We start from the raw sequence: 21,718 nt of genomic DNA on the forward strand, positions 1-21,718 counted from the left end.
GCCGAAACCCATGGGTGAATGTGTAGCAACACCCACGCTCCACCCATGGAATGCCTCCCTGGGAGAGTAACGCAAGGCAGCAACTTGTGCTGTGTGGCTGCCTGTGCAGGTAAGCGCAGGGATGGTGAGGTGGAAGTGACAAACGACGGAATAGGGAATATTAATTAAATAAATAAATAAAACCACTTACCTTGCGTTTGCCACATCGCTGCCTGGGCGATGAGGCAAATTCAAGGTAAGTGGCTTTATTTATTTATTTATTTTGTTTTCCCTATTCTTTCGTTTGTCACTTCCACACCCCCAAGCTGCATCACCGCGCTTATCTGCACAGGCCGTCACTGCTTGCGCTGCCTTGCGTTGATCCAGATTTACCAAACCCCTAAGGGCCACCAAGGTGGCCTTGTGTGACATGGTAAATATCTTTTTATTTTTTGTGTCGCCCTTGCGCTATCTTATGTGGAGCAAGGGCAGCGTAAAACTTTCATAAATATGCCCCTCAGTGTTTTAGATTCCTTCACAACTTCTGTTCAGGTGCTTTGTGCAAGTAAAATGCAGTAAACTACATTGTCACAACTGCTGACTGAAGACAACGCTGTGACTCACAACAGCTAAGGGTTTGTATGATTAACAGGTGCTTAAATGGCGTAACACAAAATGGTGGGATGTCCCTACATAATGTGGTGAAAGGACTCTGAGTCTCCCATATTTTACAAATATTCATTAACCTTGGCCTGTATGATGGCCCTCTGGAAGGGCTGGGGGCCGTGAAAGGGTGCCCCCACCACACACTGCACTCATGGGCTGCAGGAACTTGTGTTACATCCCTCCTTTGATGGATTCCTGTGAGACAGTGATGTTTAACTGCTTCCTCTTTGTCAGATTCACCCAATAGATAGCAAGTAAATAACTGTTCAGAGCTTTGTCAAAGTGCTGGGGTGGGACACCGGTGAAGTTACGGAGTATGCAGAGTGTGCCTTGAATAGGACTTTAATGCATCCCTTTCTGAGCTCAGGGCTGGACTTGGAACCAAAAACTGCCCTGGCAAAAATGCTCAAACCAGACTCCAACCCTTTCCTTCTGCCAAAGTCTATTTTACAAATATACAGGATGTAGGTAGCTGCTGCTATGATTTACAGTGTAGAGTTGTGGGGTGTTCATAAAAATGTGCGCCATACAAATAAATATATAATTGCTTACTGAGAAGTCTACTATTCCTAACCCACGTACCCTCTTCACAGCCCTAAGGCTAGAGCTAGGAGTGAACTATATTTACGATGTGATCCAGTTGCACCATTTTTATTCTCTATGGACCCAATTTAGAAAGGTAAATGTACATGTGTATATTTATTTATCTACTACTACAGCTAGGTGTAACTCTGCATTTTTTACTATTCATCATTCCAGTTAGAGATTTATACCTAGATGCAGACTTATGTCTCTACCTCCTCAAAAGAGGAGGTATCTACTACTACAGCTAGGTGTAACTCTGCATTTTTTACTATTCATCATTCCAGTTAGAGATTTATACCTAGATGCAGACTTATGTCTCTACCTCCTCAAAAAATAATTTATGAGTGTAAAGTTACCTGTCATTGGAGATCTCATCCACGAGATGGCGCTTTTCCTACGGGAAAATATAACAAAAAAACAGTTTATTATTTTTACTAAAAAGTGTATTCAATAATACATCAGTCTAAATATATTATTTTAGTTCATAAATAACACATTTTTAGACAATAATTAAAACTAAATTACCCCTCCTCTCTAATAATTTAATTTCATATTTAGTACATTTTGTTAAAAAGTTTCTTGCGTTTGATTACTTTAAATATGTGATCTTGTTAAATAAAAGCTTAAAAGGTGAATTTTTTTAAATTAAGTTTATTATTTTATACTAAAATAATTAATCAATAATTCTGCATACATTTTTATCACTAAATGTAGTGGCGGGGTCTCCACATAGAAAAGATAGGCGAGGCAGAGGTCTCTGGCCATAGGCTCATGAATTGCATTTTGTGGTACAGAATAGGACTGCTGTAGTACTACTTTACGTACTAGAAAATGCAGTTTGTAAAACAGATCTTACACAAACTCTTGCCTAAAACCCACACATAATATAATGGGCATGCAAGACAGCAACTACTTCCAAAGGTTACCACACCTAGAGAAAACACTAAAGTTGATTGGATGCAGCTGACTTTAGAATAACCATAGCACAATGAATGTGCCAACAGCCTACTCCTTGATCAAGACTCGTGAGTTCAATACAACAATGGGAACCTCAACTGGACGATATTTAACGGGGTCCAGTGTATATGTCCGGTCAACCATATATCACAACAGTACAAAGTTCCCCGGGGGATAATAACAATGTGTGTGTCTAAGGGAGGAGAGCAAAGGCAGGGGACAGATGTTCCCTTATTGGAACTAGAAGACCTCACACATCCAGTTAATTAGATGTCATGCTTCATCATTGGTCTCCTGCTCCTCGTCAGACTGGCGCTGCAATGTCCGACGGGCGCCGATGTGGCGCTCTTTGTTGGAGTTCTTTTGTTCCAGCCAATGGTTGAGTGCATGTGAGGGGTCTGGTCAAAGTGTAGTCGTGAGGGTAGGGTGGTTAAAATAAGGTAGGTCAGTCCACAACATTTTTTATTCACGTGGCTGGCTCCCTAGGTTAAAAGGGTGGGAGGGGAGATAGGGACTGTAAGGGGCACAGTGGACTACCTCAACCCTCTAAAGTGGTCGACATGTTTCTTGCCTAACTGGCAATTCTTCAGGACCTAAAAGTGCTTGGTACTACACGGTGAATAGGAAAGATAAATAAAGATGAAAAAATACAACCTCTTCTAGGTCAGTAGGGAGGCAGGCCAAAAGGTCCTGCTCTATCAGGGTGACCCCAGGAGTATCCCTAGTGGGCCCCGCAGTCTGTTCCCGTGGGGCTGCTTAGTTAGGTATGATGCCTCTAGCAGGAGCAGCCCGGGTCTGAAGACCTACCCACACGTCTAGCGCTCCAGCGGCAGCGCGGAACAGCTTAGACACACACATTGTTATTATCCCCCGGGGAACTTTGTACTGTTGTGATACAAGACTCGTGAGTAACAAAGAAGGAGCAAGTTGCTGGTAATACCAAGGGAGTCCAATGCTGCCCATCAGGGCCAGACTGGGAACCCAAAGCAGCCATTTTGTCGTACCAGCCCCGGTGCAAGCTGCTGCTTTTTAGGTTTCAGCCTAGCGTTATACTGTGCAGCAGTGTTCGCGCAGCCGAGATTTAATGTTTACAGTGTTGAGGGCTTAAACCCGCCCCTCTACTCCCTCGGCAGGCCTTGTAAATGCTGGCCAGCCATTGGAGGAGATGGGCGTCACTACTTTTAAGCCCCGTATTTTTGGGATTGAGGGGATTGTTTTTTCATTACTTCCTGTTTACTTTCTCTCCTCTTCACATTGGCTGGAATTTAACATTCCAGCCAATGGGAAGAGGAGAGAACGAAAACATGCCCCTCAACCCCAAAAACGATGCTGGTTTCTTCGAGGCATTCCTGCCTCGCCTCGGAGAAAGATGGTGGTGTTTCCGGAGCTGCTCAGCTCCGCTCGCGCCCCCCCCCTTCCCTCTGCCCGCAGCCCTCCTCCGTCCCGCTCTCGTTTATTTCTGGCCTTGCACTGTATGTCCCTCCCATACTGTTCCCTCCTTTGCTCCGGTAAAGTGTCATACAAAATGTAGTAGTATGTCACACATATAAGTGGGCTAAAAACATGAGAAGGTCACGCAAGGGCACACTGAGAACTTGGCTGCTATGCAATGTCCAAAACATTCAGTCTCCAGAAAACTCTTAGACTGCGGAAGGGAGCATTCGATGTAATGCCCTAAATGTGACACCGACCAAACACCGTCCGTCAGTTCACAGAAAGCATACGGCAGGAAGGTCCCTAAGCTTAACGCACTACCCCAAACATTATTACAGCCACCGCCTGATAGCTCGTAAGGTTGCCGTCAGTGTTGCATAATATTTGGTGTCCTATGGCAGCCAGGCTTCTCTCGTGTGCCAGAGTACAACTACCGTAAAGGGAAACAAAGAGCGCTTGAATCGGATAATGAAAGCTAGCAGCGACGGCTCACTTGCAGCTGGGCCATCACTTTCCGGAGCACAAAGAGATAATTTCCGGTGCATCGACAGTAGCTCTCTTCCGGTCCCGCAAGGTTTTCTTAGGAGATGGGTGGGCCGTCTTTTCGGGACGTATGTGTTTTTTTGTAACCAATCCCAAAACTCACTGAGAAGCACAGCCACATAGACCCTCCCACTGTCGAACCGTGGCCTGTCAATCAGTTTAAAACTAGCTTTCTGATTACCTGCTGTTGTCTTCGCATATTAATGTTTTTTCAAGATGGAAGCAGTGTAGAGGCACGGTTATTATTATTATTATTATTATTAAAGGCTTTTATAACGCGCTCTATTACTAAAAAATAGTATCCTGGCGCGGTAAAGGCGGAGCAGACTGGGAAAGGACAGATATTAAGAAGCGAAAGAAAAAAAATTAAACTTTAATATTAAAAAGGTGAGTTTTTAGTCCTTTCTTAAAAACATTAAGAGACGGTGCAGTTTTTAAGTGGAGGGGAAGGGCATTCCAGGATTTTGCTGCTTTTACCGAGATTGATTGGCCGCCAAGTCTGCAATATTTAAATTTGGGGACAGACATCTGGCACATGTTGGCCGATCGTAGAGGGCGATTAGGAACATACAAACAGAACCTTTTTCTCAGATAGACAGGGCCAGTTTGATAGATGGCTCGGTAGGCCAGCACTAGAATTTTAAACAAAATCCTGTGGGCAACCGGAAGCCAGTGGAGAGCACAAAGCAGGGGACGGGCACTGGAGCGCCTAGGTGCATTAAACAGGAGCCTGGCGGCGGCGTTCTGAATGACCTGAAGACGGTGAATCAGGTATGCCGGCAATCCACAGAACAGTCCGTTCGAGTAGTCTAGCCTGGAGAGAATTAAGGCACGGATGACTGTCTCTTTTGCTTCTTGTGGAAGAAGAGGGACAAACCTACGTAGGGTTTTTAGGGTGGCAAAACAAACCCCCGTGAGTTTCTTTATATGGTCCTCGAACTTAAGGTTCTTACCAAACCAGACTCCCAAGTTTTTCACTGGGCCAGATGCGGCTTTTGGGGGGGGGAGGTCAGCAGGCCAGAGACGCTCACTAAAATCCTCAGGAAAAGAGCCGTACAGTAGAACCTCGGATTTACTCTCGTTGCACTTTAATTGTGCGTGTGCCAGCCATTGAAAAACAGAGGACAAACAATGTTGGGCATCCGACGTATCTAAATTATCTTTAGGCCAGGTGAACAAAAGCTGCGTATCGTCGGCGTACGCCATAATTTTTGCCCCTAGTTGTTCAGCGAGGTAAATCAGCGGAGTAAGATAGATATTAAAAAGCAAGGGGCTTAAAATGGACCCCTGGGGAACACCTGTGGAAAGTTGCTTAGGGGTGGAGGCAAATGGGGGCAGCCAGATCTGTTGGGTACGATTATTCAAGTAAGAAGTCAGCCAGTCAAATGCTGGACCAGTGACACCGATATCTGCTAATCTGGCGAGTAGTAGGGAGTGAGGCACCGTATCGAAGGCAGCAGAGAGGTCCAATAAAATCAGAGCCGCTCTGCCACCTCCGTCAAGGCACTCCCGAATAGCTTCTGAGATTTCGACCAAGGCCGTCTCGGTACTATAGGAGGTTATGTTGGAGCTCTTCTTTGGCAAGACAGCAGGTAAGGCTTATATGCGGGAATCTCCTGCTTGACAAGGAGGGCGGAGGTGGCTTGTTGTGTAGGAGTAGTGGCACCTATCCTAGATGTTACAGCGCCTCCTGTCTGGCAGGGCACTGGCATGTACTTCCTCTTACCTACTCACAGTTCTGCCAACTGTTGCACACAGACCCACCGGCGATGACAGCTCGGCCACTGTATTCTGTCACCCCGGCCGTAGACTGTCACTGCGCACGGTGACCGCCTTTATCTGCTCACATTATTACACTTTCACTCCTGCCCCATATTCCAGTCATCGCTGCCCATTTCTCTTGCGCCGCTGACACTTAATTGATTGTGCCATATGGTTTATTTCGTTATTGTCACCAACCCATGCTTTCCCCTACTTCACCGCCACAAAAAGTATGTGGGTTCTTTTGCTCGCGATCCCCTGTTGTTTCGTGTTTTGGCCATGCACTGCTGATCCCAAGCACGGACACTGGCCGTGTTACTACCTCTCCTATTGACTGCTCTCCTAGCCAAAGATTACAGCTACACCCATACAGTTATATTTGCACTGTGGCGTTCCTGGTTGGACTCTCTGTAATGAGATTACGTATTTATTAGTGCTTGGATGTAAGAGAGGGCCGTCAACCCACAGAGAGCCACAAATGCAGAATACAACTTTAACAAATAAACTTGTTGTTACTGGGGGCTGATAATGCAGCCGAGCTGCAAAACCGTCCCCCAGTAACAAAAAACGTCCCCCACTGCTGCAAAACCGGCTCCCACCCTTCCAACATCCCGGGAGAATGCCTGATGCCCGGGCCGGCCAATCCAGCCCTGCTGCCCATCTATATACTGGCAAGTCATTCAATGGTTTTGATACCTTTATGTAATATCACCTGGGACTCAGCACTCTTGATACTTGATATTCAGACTTGGTGTCCTACTGGTACTTGCATAACAGTATCTCAGTAAGAACAACACTAGTTTATGCGACCATAGCACAGGAGGGCTATAAACAGTCATTTGATGTTATTTTACACAGAAACAGCAGTTTTGCCCAATGAATATATCCACCTCCTGATAAGGTGCATAGGCTTGCAAGTTCCAAAGATGCGCTGGCTGTTATGCCATCCGACCGCTATGGCTTCTATTTTTCTTCCAGTGTCAGCATACATTTAGTCAGTATTGTGTGCTACAAGGCATGGGCCCATGTAGTTGTCATAAACTTTAAAATATTTTCACATTTCTTAAAGGTTTTAAAGATGTCAAAGCTCCTAGCATTATTTATTTATTCATGTGTTGATTTTATTGTTAAATGTTTGTATTAAATATTACATGGCATTTAGCCAAGACAATAAACAATTACCCATGGCAATCCTGCATATGGGGACTTGTTTTCCTGCTACAGTATACAGCACCCACTGACTTTTTGTGGCTAGGTTGCCTGTGGATATATTGTCCAGATAATGTTAAATAAATAAGTCATAATTTGGCGAAAAGTTCTCGATTAAAGCATTTCTTGAGAAAAAACGTGGAGCTAAGAAATTAACCTTGTGCAATAAACTGGTTTGTGATTACAGATTATTAATATTAATAATATTATTAATATTATCACTGGTCTTTTATTTAGATCCAGGAGCTACTTTACCAAGGGTTAAGTGTTCCAGAAGAGCTGGTCGTAAAATTGATTGTGGACAAGATTCATACAGCAGCAGTCGCTCACCTTGGTATGTTCTTCTAAATCGCTCAGATCATGGAGGCAGTATGTGGAAGGTGATCTCGTATATTTGAGTTAGCAAGATCCTTTCCAGGGAAGGTCTAACCAGTGCATGAATGTGGCAGATGCAGCACCTAGAACCTATTGTTGGCTTTACTCTTTAATTCATAAATGAGCCGCATCACTGCCTCACTATGGGAAACAACATTTACAACGCAGTCATTACATCGCACTACCTTTACATAGCAGTCATTACATCGCAACATCCTTTACATCGCATGCCATTACAAAGCAGCCATTACATTGCATGTCATTACAGCGCATGTCATTACAATGCATGTCACTACAATGCAGGTATTACATCGCAAGTCATTACAACGCATACCATTACAACGCATAATACCCTTACACTATCCGCCACTTACCCTACTATTGCAATCACTGGAGTTAGAATAGTAATTATTACCCCAATACTATTCAACACTTACCTTAAATGCAATGTAACGGTATACATTGTAATGGTATGCATTGTAAAGGTATAAAGCAATGTAATGCGTTGTAAAGGTAGTTTCTGAAAATGCAATGTAATGGCATGCTATATAAAAGAATGCGTTGTAAAGGATGTTGCGATGTAATAACTGCGTTGTAAAGGCATGCATTGTAAATGTATGCTTTGTAATGTCATACATTCCCTCACTACACTTGTCAGAGCTGCTGTCTCCATTGCTTGCAGTTGTAAGCTTGGGCAACTGCTCAACTCAATGTTTATCATGGTTCTCTTCCAGGGGATCCTCATCAATAGTCATAAGCATTAGAATATTCCCGCCCATGTGCGGGACCCCGGAAACACTATATTATATGTGCCCCACATATATATATACACATATATATATATATATATATATACATATATAGATAAAAACATGCAATAGCAGCCAAAATAAAAACAGAGCTGAAATATGCTGTAAAGAATTTCCACCTTACATGAGTAATAAGCATTAGAAACATGAGAAAACAACACAAAGTGTGTTTTAGAAACTGTTTTAATGCTCAGAAAGCAGTAGAAATTCTCATAACTCACTGGAAGCATAGAAAGCTCCCAGGCTGCATTGCAAACACACAGTCTAAAAAGACTGAAAAGCTAACCTGTAACTGCATAGCAATAAACTGACACCGTGTCGTTAAGGCACCCATGACCCCCAGTATCCCATCATGCCTCAGGGGTGACAGTTAGGTCAGTTGTTCTTTCCGGTTCCTTCAGAGAAGGACCCTGGTTACACAGCTCCACTAATTTTCTGTTTTTTGACAGAAAAATACTTCACTTTTAACAACTTTTGCTCTTACTTTGACATTTAACATCTAGTCAAGTAAGATACTGTCTTTTTCAGTCAGTTTAGTGAACATTTTCTTTTGAGAATGCCTTCACTCTTTGACAAATGTCCTTCTTGTGGCAACAAGAAGGCAAAATCAGACAACCATGACGTCTGTATCCTGTGTCTGCCTGAAGATCATGATCCAGGCACCTGTCCTCATTGTGAGCACCTGTCAGGAAGAACTCTCAAGGACATTCGCATTTATGGCCTGGCTCACAGGTCATCAAGAGGAAGATCTCCGGTGAAGAAGGGCTCCAAGAAGGCTCATACATCTTCAAAAAAGAAGTTGTGATGTATTCTTATAGGTTCTGTATCGATCCCCCTATTCCTGACCCTGTTCTGGTTAATAAGTTAACTAGCAGCCATCCCATGATGCAGAAACCGTTATCTGATTAAGCCACACTACGGCACAGGAATGTGTTATCTGATAAGGTCATAACGCTTGCCATCTAATTAGACAAGCGATATTCCTCCAGCCCCTGATAAGGCATACGGAGTTCTCAAAACAAATCAAACCTATGACAACCTGGGAAAAACCCTGCGGCCATTGTTTTGATTTCATCGAGAACTTCAGCAAAAGAATGTGCTAACGACCAAGTCGTATGACATCCTTATTGACGTATCTATGTCCATCCTTACGTCAATCTCGGCACCTTACAGGTATAAATATTACCGGTATTGCCTTAAGCAAACACACGCGGTGGTGACGAGATCGGAGCAGCCAGACTTGCCGAAGCCCAGAGCAGACCCCGCTGGCGCAGCCCCGCCTTCCTGACGTGCTGAGAACGAGACGCTGCTTTCTCCTGCCGAGAAATCCAGCTCCGGCGCTTCCGAGCAGCCCTCGCAGGCAGCCTGGATTATCGAGACCAGAGACGAGAGATACCATCCCTCATTCATCCTAGATTCAAGGTACAGAACTGAATAACCCCTCGCAGAGAATTCTTGAGTCAGTCACTTGGCAAAACAAACTTAACTTAAACTGCTACTTTCTATTCCCGCCCACGTATTAGGCTTAGGTCAGGTACACCGGGGTAGGCGTAGTTAGAAACACCAGTTGAGTACGATTAGTCAAATGTATATGTGTATGTATCTATTTTATCCATTTTAAACCACCTTATGGCTTAGAAACCATATAGATGTTTTTACAGTATTATTTTATACTCCTGCTTTTATTGTATGCACTTTACTTAACCATAAGTATTGCGATAATATCGATCCATTTCTCTTGTATGAGAAAAGAGACTGATCAATAAATAACATCTTTTATTGAACATGCCCGTCTCTTCCTTTTCTCTACAATCTGGTGAGACTAAGAATGCACGTACTGACTGAGTAAAATAAGTTGTCTTTTGTTTTCACACGACTCTAGAGATACACTCTTGATTAGGGGAGAGCAAAGTTGTCATGTTCTATGGTTGTCAGAAACTAAATCCCTTCTTGTCTATCCAGGGAGGTTCAACTCCTCCTTGCCTATTCGAGAAAGTTTCTAGTGAACTCTGAGCTAGCTGGCAAACCCAAAACTTTAAGTCTAATATCGACAATAGAAGACCTAGTTAACGTCTGGTCTAGGCCTATACTATTGAAGGTATTATTCCAATGCGCAGAGCCTATTGGGATAATAGGAACTACACTACATGGCGCCCAACGTATGGAAAGGCGATAAAACTAACGCAAGACATTAGAGTAACTCAGTCGTGCTTTTTCACTCAGACCCCTTTTTACCCGTAATACTCCAAAGACGTCTGGAGTGGGTGAAAGGTCATATCCGCCAAACCTCGCAGGAAGAAACTCCTATGTATGGTTCTTGGTTTAGTCAACGTTGAAGGATACACTGTTCCAAAATATTGTGCATCTAATCTTTGTTTCCAAAGAAACCTGATCTGCAAACAAACAAAATAACCTTCCTGACAGTAGAATGTCAGACACTGAAGAAGAAAGAGAGATAGCTAGAGTAGCAGCTGAACTCGTAGCAGCTGATAATACTATGCAAGAAGCAGACCCGGATTTAATACTCATCCCGGTCAACATAAGAAAATCTATAACTTTAAAACTTATAGAAAATGGACTGACACCTAGAGGTGGCACAGTCATATTCGTAATAGAGGCACACGAATATCGGCAGACAGAGGTATTCTATTCATGGATAAACTTTCCAGCAGCAAACGCTGTAACAAAGCACTTCCACCATTACAAAACAGAGGAACCTCCTGAAGAATACACTCCTTTCGAGGAGGTGGAAGTACCACTTAAATTTCAAGAGCACCTGCTCTTGTTTAATGGCGCCCTAAAACACAACAATCACATCACCAGGCTCGGTCCATTAGGTAGACCAGGAGCAACGTGGCCGGTCCTAGCCGGATACACACCACATCCAGACATCGAAAGAATGTCTGCAGCAGATCTTCTAATACAACTAAAACAATTAATAAAAGTACATAGACAATTAGTCCAATATGTAATGCGGACTTCAACAATCCAACCAGCAATTAAAAATCCACAGCTGACCCCTCATCAGGGGAACACAAATAAAATTACACCACAGAACATACAGTCCTGCCTAGGTAAAGTACCAGCTAAAAGGGAACAAATACCATTCTGGTTAGCACAAAAAATCACCCAAATAGAGGCGGTGTTTCCAGACACCACTCCTGTGGATAAACACAGGATTCTGACTATCTGTCTTCCAATGGGAATCGCACCACACATGGAGGACTGTGACACTTGGGGTACAGTCTTTGCTTCCATTTACACAAAAACGCATGGTGTTCCGTCCATCTCGGTAATACCAGATGTGCTAAAACAAATTCAAGACGAATACGGTCCAGAACCCGCTTTAACTCTTGGTATGAAATTACTAAAAGACTTCAAGCAGGTCTCGGCTATATTACTAGCCAATATAAAGGGAGAAGCAGCAAACGTGGCGATCCGCCAAAGGTTAAAAGAAACAGATATAGCAGACCAACCAGCTGAAATTGCCAGAATTATAGAAAAATCCTATGAGGAACTAGGTAGAGATAGTTTAGGTGGAATACCAGTAAAACCCCAACTGATTGAAAGTCCTGAAAAAATATTTATTAAAAATAATCTAAACAGTCAAAAGAAGAACTGGGATGGAAACAAACAATCCAATCCAAAAGAAAAGAAATTCCAGTCCAGAGGAAGGTCTCCTCGGCGGAGAGAAAGATCTCCGGACCAAGGACCTAGGTCTCCCCAAAGTGAGCCCTCTGTGAAAAAATACAACCTTAGAAATAGGGATAATATAAAGAAACCGGATAGATATCAAGATTTTGATACACGTCCCACTCAATCTTTTCAGACTTCCTCGCAGAAATCGGAAAGAAGAGGACGATCGGAACCCAGGGAAGGGCACGTCAAGTCCAAAGACAAGGAACCTGCTCATCCAAATAAGAAATTACAATTTCCAAAAAAGAAGGTAGCCAGTATTAAAATAGTTAACAATGCCGAGAATACTGAGGACACAACTGAAAAACGGAGAATGGGCTCAGACAATGCTAGACAGCGCAGCAGAAGTGAGCATAGCTCGCAAAGTCCTTATGAATCATCTGGAGACAGTGGACACGAATGAATACCTTCAAGTGGAAACTGCAGACACCAGAGTTAGCAAACCTCACAAAATATATGAAATAACTTTACGTATAGAAGGGGATAAGACTAGAAAAATAAGGGGACTATTTTGGGATAATCTCTCCAAGGGCTATGACATCCTTCTAGCTGAAAAATACTGGCCACCAGAGTTTGTCAGGGACTGCCCTCATGGCGAAGAAATAATTATGCCTGCCTTCTCAAATCATATCCCAATTCATAAAAAATACACACTTGCTAGAAAGTGGGCAGTAGCTCAAGCTCCTGCTTTATATAAAAATCACGTAGGATGGGATGTGGACTCTCCTCCTCACAAAATCCAGTTAAAATCACAACCTACTGCACAAAGACAGTACCCAATTAAGCAAGAAGCTAAAAAACAGGTGAAAGAAATCCTACATCAACTAGAATACCAGGGGGTGATTGAAACTTGCACCTCACAAATGAACAACCCTTTGTTTCCTGTCTCCAAACCAGACAATTCATATCGTCTAGTTTTGGATTACAGACACCTTAACTCATGTTGCAAAACTTTTGCAGTGCAAAACTCGCATAGTGCAGCGCTAATGAATAACATAGTGCGCAAAAAATACAAAACAACATTAGACATCTCTAATGGATTCTTTTGTCAAAATATAGCACCAGAGAGCAGATATTTGTCTGCGTTCTCAATAAATGGCGCTCAAAAACAATTCTGTCGGTTACCCCAAGGGTTCAAGAACAGCCCAGGATTATTCTCAGCGAGAGTAACAGAGTTACTACAAACATATGATGACGAAGCATTATCTTATGTCGACGACATATACCTAACAGATGATGACTTGGATACTCACTTGAAGAGAGTGAACACCATAATACTTGGGTTCGCAGCAGAGGGTTACAAATTCAACTTTAAAAAATCTAGAATTGCCCATCTAACAGTCCTGTTCTTAGGATATGAATTATCAAGTGAAGGCAAAAGCCTGGCTGACAATTTCCTAGAGAAATGTGCCGTACTCCAAGCACCTAGAACACTAAAAAACCTACAGTCAATTCTAGGCTTCCTAAATTTCGGAAGAACATACATTGCAAATTACGCAGAAAGGGTCAAACCCCTTTATGATCTAATAAAACCAGATTTTAAAAGAACCAGTTGGACTCAAACACACACAGAAATTTTGAGATCCTTACAAACAGACATGTTAATTAAAACAAAATTAGAAACACGTGATAACACACGCAATCTTGTGATTCGAGTCATCCCAGGAAGATGCGGATTCACATACCTGACCTCTAACGAGGGAGAAAAGGTACCAATTGCATTCAAATCACACTTATACACCAAAGCTGAAATGAAATTTAGCCCAACGGAAAAAATTCTTACTGCAACACAGACAGCTATAGCAAAAGAACGAGCCCTGGCACAAGGTAAACGAATAATAATCGTGACACCGATACCAGCCGTGGAGGCGGTAACAAAGGCAAGCATTCCGAATGCTAAAGCACTACATCCAAGGTGGATACAGTGGGTTAATTCTCTTGCTGCAACAGACGTGGTATACGAATTTGATCCCAATTTAAAAACACAAGAATTTCTCCAATACGAATTCGAATGTCCTCCGCCGACCGAAATTCTGCCTCTAGATCATTACGGCTGTATAATATATACAGACGGATCAGCACAACCCGCAGTGGGGGGTAAACAAGCTTACAGTGCTGCGTGCGCGATTGTTAAAGGTCGCTGGCACGAAGGAAAATTTAAACCAGCTATCACCAAAACACAATCTCTGGGAGACTGTACAGCTCAGCGAGCTGAACTGATAGCATTCAAGATGGCGCTTGAAAATACCGATCGAGAATTCCCCACACTCATAGTGTGCGATTCGTATTATTGCGTTCAGTCTTACAACGAATACTTGCAGATCTGGCTTCAGAATGGTTTTAAGGATGCAAAAGGAGGCACAATCAAGCATAAAATGCTTTGGGAACAAATAGTTCTGTTACAAAAAGAACTACCAAAGACTCACGTGACACACTCACCGAGTCATCAGCGTGATGGCGTTCACGTTGCAGGGAATTCATTGGCTAAGACAGCCACAGCGGTAGCAACTAAATCGGCTTCCGTAGCTAGAAAAAAGCGTACAATGAAATACATTGACGGTGAAACAGTGCTGGCGGTAAAAACGTCATCAAAAGGCGACTGCTCAGCGCTACCGATCAACTATCCACTCAATTATACATACATAATCGATGCAAACTCCGTCCCTTTTGCTCGAATCCCTGGAGTGGGGGATAGAGTAATTCCAAACATGGACAGGAGAACTTTGTTAATTGCAGACGCACATATGGGCGAGGGTCTCAGACACCTCAAACTAAAAGATTCTCTGGAAGAACTACAATCAGTGTACTGGTGGCCAGGCATGAGCCTGCAGCATCACATTTTTGTAAAAAAATGCCCGGACTGCAACAGAGATCGCAGTGGCGAGAGAAACGGTATACTACCGTGGCGTTTCACTCCAGAAAGGATCAGCAGTAAAAAGCAGAGCGTCCGATTAACATATACAGGCTAGTTTCCACTTATAATGTAGATCCCCAGCACTCGGCTGACGTCTGGACTGTTATACAAAGATTTGCGAGTCTAAATGGCATATACGCTAGGAGCATGCTACGTTTGACCAATGTTTTCACTTTAGCCCTCAAGCTTGTGGGGAAGCACGGCCAAATGAGCATAGCGATGCGGGATTCTTCTCACTTCCTTCCTGAGGGATACGGGATGATGTAAAGAAAAAACCAAGGCATAAAGCTATCTATAACAGAAAGGATATTAGGTTCGGGAGCTGGGTGGGTCAAACATCTAATAAGTGTCCAACGTAGTCTAAATAACCTGCCAAGAAATTCTCTGAAGGGATTCAGTCCGTACGAATTATTGTTTGGAACTAGGATGTTAGTCTTAGATCTTGACAGTCAGACTTCAGTGGTAAAGGAAAAAAGCTTTGATATCAAAGATCGTTTGGCTATTTTGCAGGACTTAAACAAAACAAGAAAAGACCTGAGCAACATAAAGTTGAAACAGAAGCCAACAACCACTGAAGAACCACCACCTGTCCCAGCAAGACCTGTCTGGATTCCAAAAGTCGGGGATCTAGTCAGAGAAAAGATCGCAGTAAAGAAGGAATTTGGGCCTTTTTACAGAAAAGCAGTTCCGGTCTTGTCTATTAACGGGACAAGATCAGTTGTACTACCGCCGCTTGCTGGTAAAAAGGAGAACCGAGTTGTATCCATCGACCTGGTAAAACCACAATCATGTGGCCGATAACAAACAGTAGGCCAAGTGGACTCCCGATAAGTAGTAGAACACCGAGATTTGCTACCAATACAGAGGTCCAAACTAAGAGGCTAATCACATTCGAAACGCCTACAGAAGAACAACAAGGACTATGCAACAATGCATTGGAACTTAAACCTCTGAAAACCCAAATAAAAACATTTAGTAGAGACACACCAACCTACAATGAAGTAACAAACGAATATGCAAGAAACAGTAATCCTGAAGCAATTGGAACAATTGACAGAACTGCATCCGGCTACTTCATAAACTTCGATGATTCCTCTGAAGACCTAAGTGAATCAAAAACACAGCCATCAACAAAAACCTTTAAAGATAAAGCTAAAGAACTTTTGAAACAGCTGAAAGAAACATATCTGATTTCTCCATGGATTGAATTTTGGGTGGGCTTTGGTGCATTTATCCTCATACTTTGGCTCATCATGGTACTAACTTTGGGACGCTTCATTGAGGGAAAATATGCTAAAATGGACACAGCAAGTCAGAAAAACAACTTGATCCTCAAGCCACACACATCTTCACACGTCGAGAAAAGAGAACTTTCTTCAGTCAACTTCACAGCCAATCCTATACCGGGTGGGGTAGCATGGGACAATACTGACTACGAAATTCATGGTCCGGTTGAGATCCTGAAATATCCACACCAAATTAAGATCTCGTTGAGTGACTTTGTAAAAACAAGCTCATTTGCTGATGATTGGGACTTTGAAAGTATAAATAATATGATGTCTGACTTAGTGATGTCTGCTAAATTTACCAAACATGATTATTTGCAGGGTTCGACTAATTATGATAGTATGTACTGTTACAACCACTATGGTAACCATTTTCTACATAAATCTGCACAACCTAGAAATGTTTTAAATTATAATCAATGGGAACATTGTGCAACCCCTCCAAAAGGAAGCTCAAGAAGCTTTTACGACAAATATTCATACTTTTCAGGGTTTAACACAAGTAATGCTGAAACATTTTATTTCAAATTGTCAAATAAGACAGGGACAAAGACCATGATAACAAACACGAAATTGATATATTCAGACTCATTTTTTGAACAAATGAATACTTTTGGTTTTGATTATTGGGACAAAAATGTTGAAGTTAAAAGTGTTTGGGGTACAAAAGAATGGCAAGTACAAGGTATAGAATCATTGTTTAGAGCCTGCATGATCCCAGAACAAATTATATTTTTAAATGACACTGTTCAACAAACCACCTGTCTTGGCTTAGCCAAAATCAAAGACTTAAATAAACCGTCTATTCCAAAGCCAACAATGGACAGCAATAGCTCTACAGATGAAGAGATAGACGTAAACTATATATTAAACCAAAACAGAACACATCCTGATTGGAAACAGTGGTTGATCTGGCCCACAGATACTAATAACTGTCAAGACAGATTCCTGAACAAAAAACAGGGGTTCAAATTGACCAGGCCAGACCCTAGATATTCCCAAAGACAACACCCAGGGATAATAACCACCTACAGTGTGGGCAAATTATGCCTTCAATGGCTACAAACTTCCACACTGACAGAAATTAAGCAACACCTAACTTTACTTACTGATGGTGCTGACTTGCGTGATTTCATTATGGGACCGCGCAAACAGCGTCAAAAACGCTTCATAGCAGCCTCTGTATATGCAGCTTACAACGAGGCCTGGAAGGTAACTCAAATTGAGACAGCAGAAAGTATACGGGAAATTGACCATATTAATTTGGAAAAATCACTTTCTGTAGTGGACAATGGGTTAATGACTCTGTCCTCCAGAATTTTTTCTTTGGACAGCATTGTGTCTTCAGCAATCGACATAATATCGCAAGACTTACTGTTTTTACAACACGGTCAGTCTCAATTGCGTTCTATTGTACAGCTTGGCTGGACGTTACAAAATCTGCGTTCAGGCTATGTGCCTTGGCGTTTAATCAACACAACGTCACTATTCAATATCTTTAACCTTACTGATAAACAAATCAGTATGGCACAAAAGGGTGCTGATTATACAATCCTGAGCATTGAGAAACTCGAAAGATTACCAGTGACAATGTCAGAACGACCTGTCAGTGAATGGATAATACATGGGATAATTAATATTCCAATATCAACCTTCAGGTTTCAATACTGCCAAAAATATATACAGGCTGGCATGTACGAAAAATTGGGAAAAGGGTACATTAAGACAACATGGAACTTGCCCTATTCACATGCATGTGTCAGTAATAAAGGACAGAAAGTGTTTCTTAGTGGCAATAATTGTGCGATGTCACTAAGCGGTACACTTCTGTGTAATGGAATTAGTTTGCATGGAGCCTGTGAAGGGAACTCAAATAACCTTTCATGTCACCAGCTAGGCGCACCTGCAACAGAGATAGAACCATTCCTTAAAAGACTCTATAACGGGAGTTACATTCTAATTGTGGATCGCAGATGTTGTAGTCTTATGCCCGGGACTCCTTATCTCGTAACTACGACTGCGAAGGTCATGTGCTGTGGACACTCATTGTTCCCCAGCTCCTTTCCAGACAGGGAGGCAAGGGCATGGCCTAACTTAAAAATGACTTCTATTCGAATAGATACTTTAAGCAGAATGAAAACAGTGCTTCTTCAGACGCCGACCAGACTCACGTCATCAAAAGAAACGTATGATCTCCTAGTGGCAAGGACGACTGCAGAGATTCACTCATTGTTATCAACTAATTCCCCCATACATTTCGCGGAAATCCTGAATGAAATCTTAAATATTTCTGATACCAGTGGAGTCTCAAAAGTATTTAAGACAGTATTTTCAATGGCATTAACACCATTCAAAGCCATACTGGGTATTTTTCCAGACTTCGTCCATTCGATTTTTGGCGGACTTCCCCTCATTTTGGGACTAATTGCAGGAATCCTATTCTTGGTCCTAATATTTCGTTATGGCAAACCATGTCAACGACAAAACACCTGCGACAAGGGAAGAAACAATCCGAGCCATTGGATACCGGGACCGGATATCAAAAATCCTGGGACTATCCCGGCTTAGAGACCTGAACATGACTTGGTTTCTTTCATTTCGACCAATGTGGCATCGATGTGTTTTACCTGTATTAAGGTGCTTGCTGTGCGGAGAAGAATGCGTGTTGGACACCTGTCTGACGCTACAATCGGATGCGCCTATGGATGCAGAAACATTGTTGGGTCCGATAAAGGCTCATGCTTTGTGCTGCCCTCAACGGCTGCCAATCCTGATGACGGCATTCGTGGAAACTTCACCACTACGATTAAGGGGTAGTGGAGTTCAAGATGAAAGCAGCATCGATCAGGTACGACCTTCTGTCAGCAATACTAATCAAAACGTCAATGGAGACAATCATGCGCACGAATGCATGGTTACACCTTTTTCCGAGTTAGTGGAACTCTCCCAGGAAGCTGTTGACAGCTTTTTCGACAGTCTAAATTATATGATGTTCTCACCAGAGCAGAAATAGAGACTTTTGAGCAAGCTAGCACACGGCGTTCCAAACACCCTGAATTTGGCCTTCGACTTTAATGATAAAATTACATGAACAATTTTCCCTCCAGTTCACGGACAGCGTTTTTTTCAGCAGCCCCAGAATATTTTTTACGATTTTTCGGGACACTTATCTTCTGCTTAAAGTAAAAACTATTCTTAGAGAACTAAAATTTTCTATTTTTAGAAACTTTATAGACATTAGCTGCCCGCTGGTATGTTCATAATTATTTTTATTCTGTGATGAAATGGTCTCGAACCTTTTTTTTCTTCTGTATTAAGAGCCATTTCATGTGTAAATTCTCATATACCATTTAGAAATAATGTATACATATGCCTGATTACTTTAGCATTATTCTACAGCTTGAGTGCATATAGTACATGTGAATATTTTTTCCGTATATTACATTATTCGAAATGCATTATATGTATTTTGGGGTGGTAAGGTATACACGATACTCTACAGTATGTTTTACTATGCCTGGATTCGTAAACATGGCCATAGTTAGCGTGGAGTGGGTGTGATGTATTCTTATAGGTTCTGTATCGATCCCCCTATTCCTGACCCTGTTCTGGTTAACAAGTTAACTAGCAGCCATCCCATGATGCAGAAACCGTTATCTGATTAAGCCACACTACGGCACAGGAACGTTTTATCTGATAAGGTCATAACGCTTGCCATCTAATTAGACAAGCGATATTCCTCCAGCCCCTGATAAGGCATACGGAGTTCTCAAAACAAATCAAACCTATGACAACCTGGGAAAAACCCTGCGGCCATTGTTTTGATTTCATCGAGAACTTCAGCAAAAGAATGTGCTAACGACCAAGTCGTATGACATCCTTATTGACGTATCTATGTCCATCCTTACGTCAATCTCGGCACCTTACAGGTATAAATATTACCGGTATTGCCTTAAGCAAACACACGCGGTGGTGACGAGATCGGAGCAGCCAGACTTGCCGAAGCCCAGAGCAGAGCAGACCCCGCTGGCGCAGCCCCGCCTTCCTGACGCGCTGAGAACGAGACGCTGCTTTCTCCTGCCGAGAAATCCAGCTCCGGCGCTTCCGAGCAGCCCTCGCAGGCAGCCTGGAATATCGAGACCAGAGACGAGAGATACCATCCCTCATTCATCCTAGATTCAAGGTACAGAACTGAATAACCCCTCGCAGAGAATTCTTGAGTCAGTCACTTGGCAAAACAAACTTAACTTAAACTGCTACTTTCTATTCCCGCCCACGTATTAGGCTTAGGTCAGGTACACCGGGGTAGGCGTAGTTAGAAACACCAGTTGAGTACGATTAGTCAAATGTATATGTGTATGTATCTATTTTATCCATTTTAAACCACCTTATGGCTTAGAAACCATATAGATGTTTTTACAGTATTATTTTATACTCCTGCTTTTATTGTATGCACTTTACTTAACCATAAGTATTGCGATAATATCGATCCATTTCTCTTGTATGAGAAAAGAGACTGATCAATAAATAACATCTTTTATTGAACACCCCCGTCTCTTCCTTTTCTCTACAATCTGGTGAGACTAAGAATGCACGTACTGACTGAGTAAAATAAGTTGTCTTTTGTTTTCACACGACTCTAGAGATACACTCTTGATTAGGGGAGAGCAAAGTTGTCATGTTCTATGGTTGTCAGAAACTAAATCCCTTCTTGTCTATCCAGGGAGGTTCAACTCCTCCTTGCCTATTCGAGAAAGTTTCTAGTGAACTCTGAGCTAGCTGGCAAACCCAAAACTTTAAGTCTAATATCGACAATAGAAGACCTAGTTAACGTCTGGTCTAGGCCTATACTATTGAAGGTATTATTCCAATGCGCAGAGCCTATTGGGATAATAGGAACTACACTACAAAGTATTCACACCCTTTAACTTCAGCGTCGGGCTCGGCGCTGACAAAAGAACCGCCGGTGGATCATCTCTCTTCTAAACTACCGTCGACGGCAGGCTCGGTCAAAAAGAAGACCAGGTACGTCGACGACGTCGAAGGATCCAGTTCCGTCGTTGAAATCCCCTCCGCCGGCGTCAACCGTGCGACGACCGGCGTCGAGGAAGGTGACTCCGCCGCCGTCAACCGGGCGACGGTCGGCGTCGAGATCCAAGACCCCTCCGCCGTCGTCAATCAGGCGACGACCGGCGTTGAGGGAGGTCACTCCTCCGCCGTCGTCATCCAGGCGACAACCGGCGTCGAGAAGTGTGACCCCTCTGCCGTCGTCTAAAAAACGACGTTCGGCGTCGAGGACCAAGACCCCTCCGCCGTCGACAGGAAAAAGTCGATCGGCGTCGAGGAGGCAGTCTCCGTCAGTGTTTCGTCAGCGCTCGGCGTCGAGGGTGCCCAATACCCCTCCGCCGTCGTCGCACAGACATTCGACGTCGAGGCAGAGGACTCCGTCGACGGCTGGTCATCGCCGTTCGACGTCGAGGCAGAGAACTCCGTCGACGACTGGA

At 43.0% G+C, this 21,718-nt stretch overlaps 1 protein-coding gene across 6 annotated transcripts in view; it reads left to right on the forward strand.

Moving 5' to 3' along the window:
- Positions 1 to 21,718, forward strand: part of AK9 (adenylate kinase 9) — a 1,611,121-nt gene that overhangs the window by 64,435 nt on the left and 1,524,968 nt on the right. For all 6 annotated transcript variants that reach the window (XM_078648533.1, XM_078648534.1, XM_078648537.1 and 3 more), the window contains exon 5: positions 7,372 to 7,468. In XM_078648533.1, the coding sequence (XP_078504659.1) occupies positions 7,372 to 7,468 (97 nt within the window). The remainder of the gene's footprint in view (positions 1 to 7,371; positions 7,469 to 21,718) is intronic.

Source organism: Lissotriton helveticus, chromosome 6 (assembly GCF_964261635.1).
Source record: "Lissotriton helveticus chromosome 6, aLisHel1.1, whole genome shotgun sequence".
Classification (NCBI taxonomy): domain Eukaryota; kingdom Metazoa; phylum Chordata; class Amphibia; order Caudata; family Salamandridae; genus Lissotriton; species Lissotriton helveticus.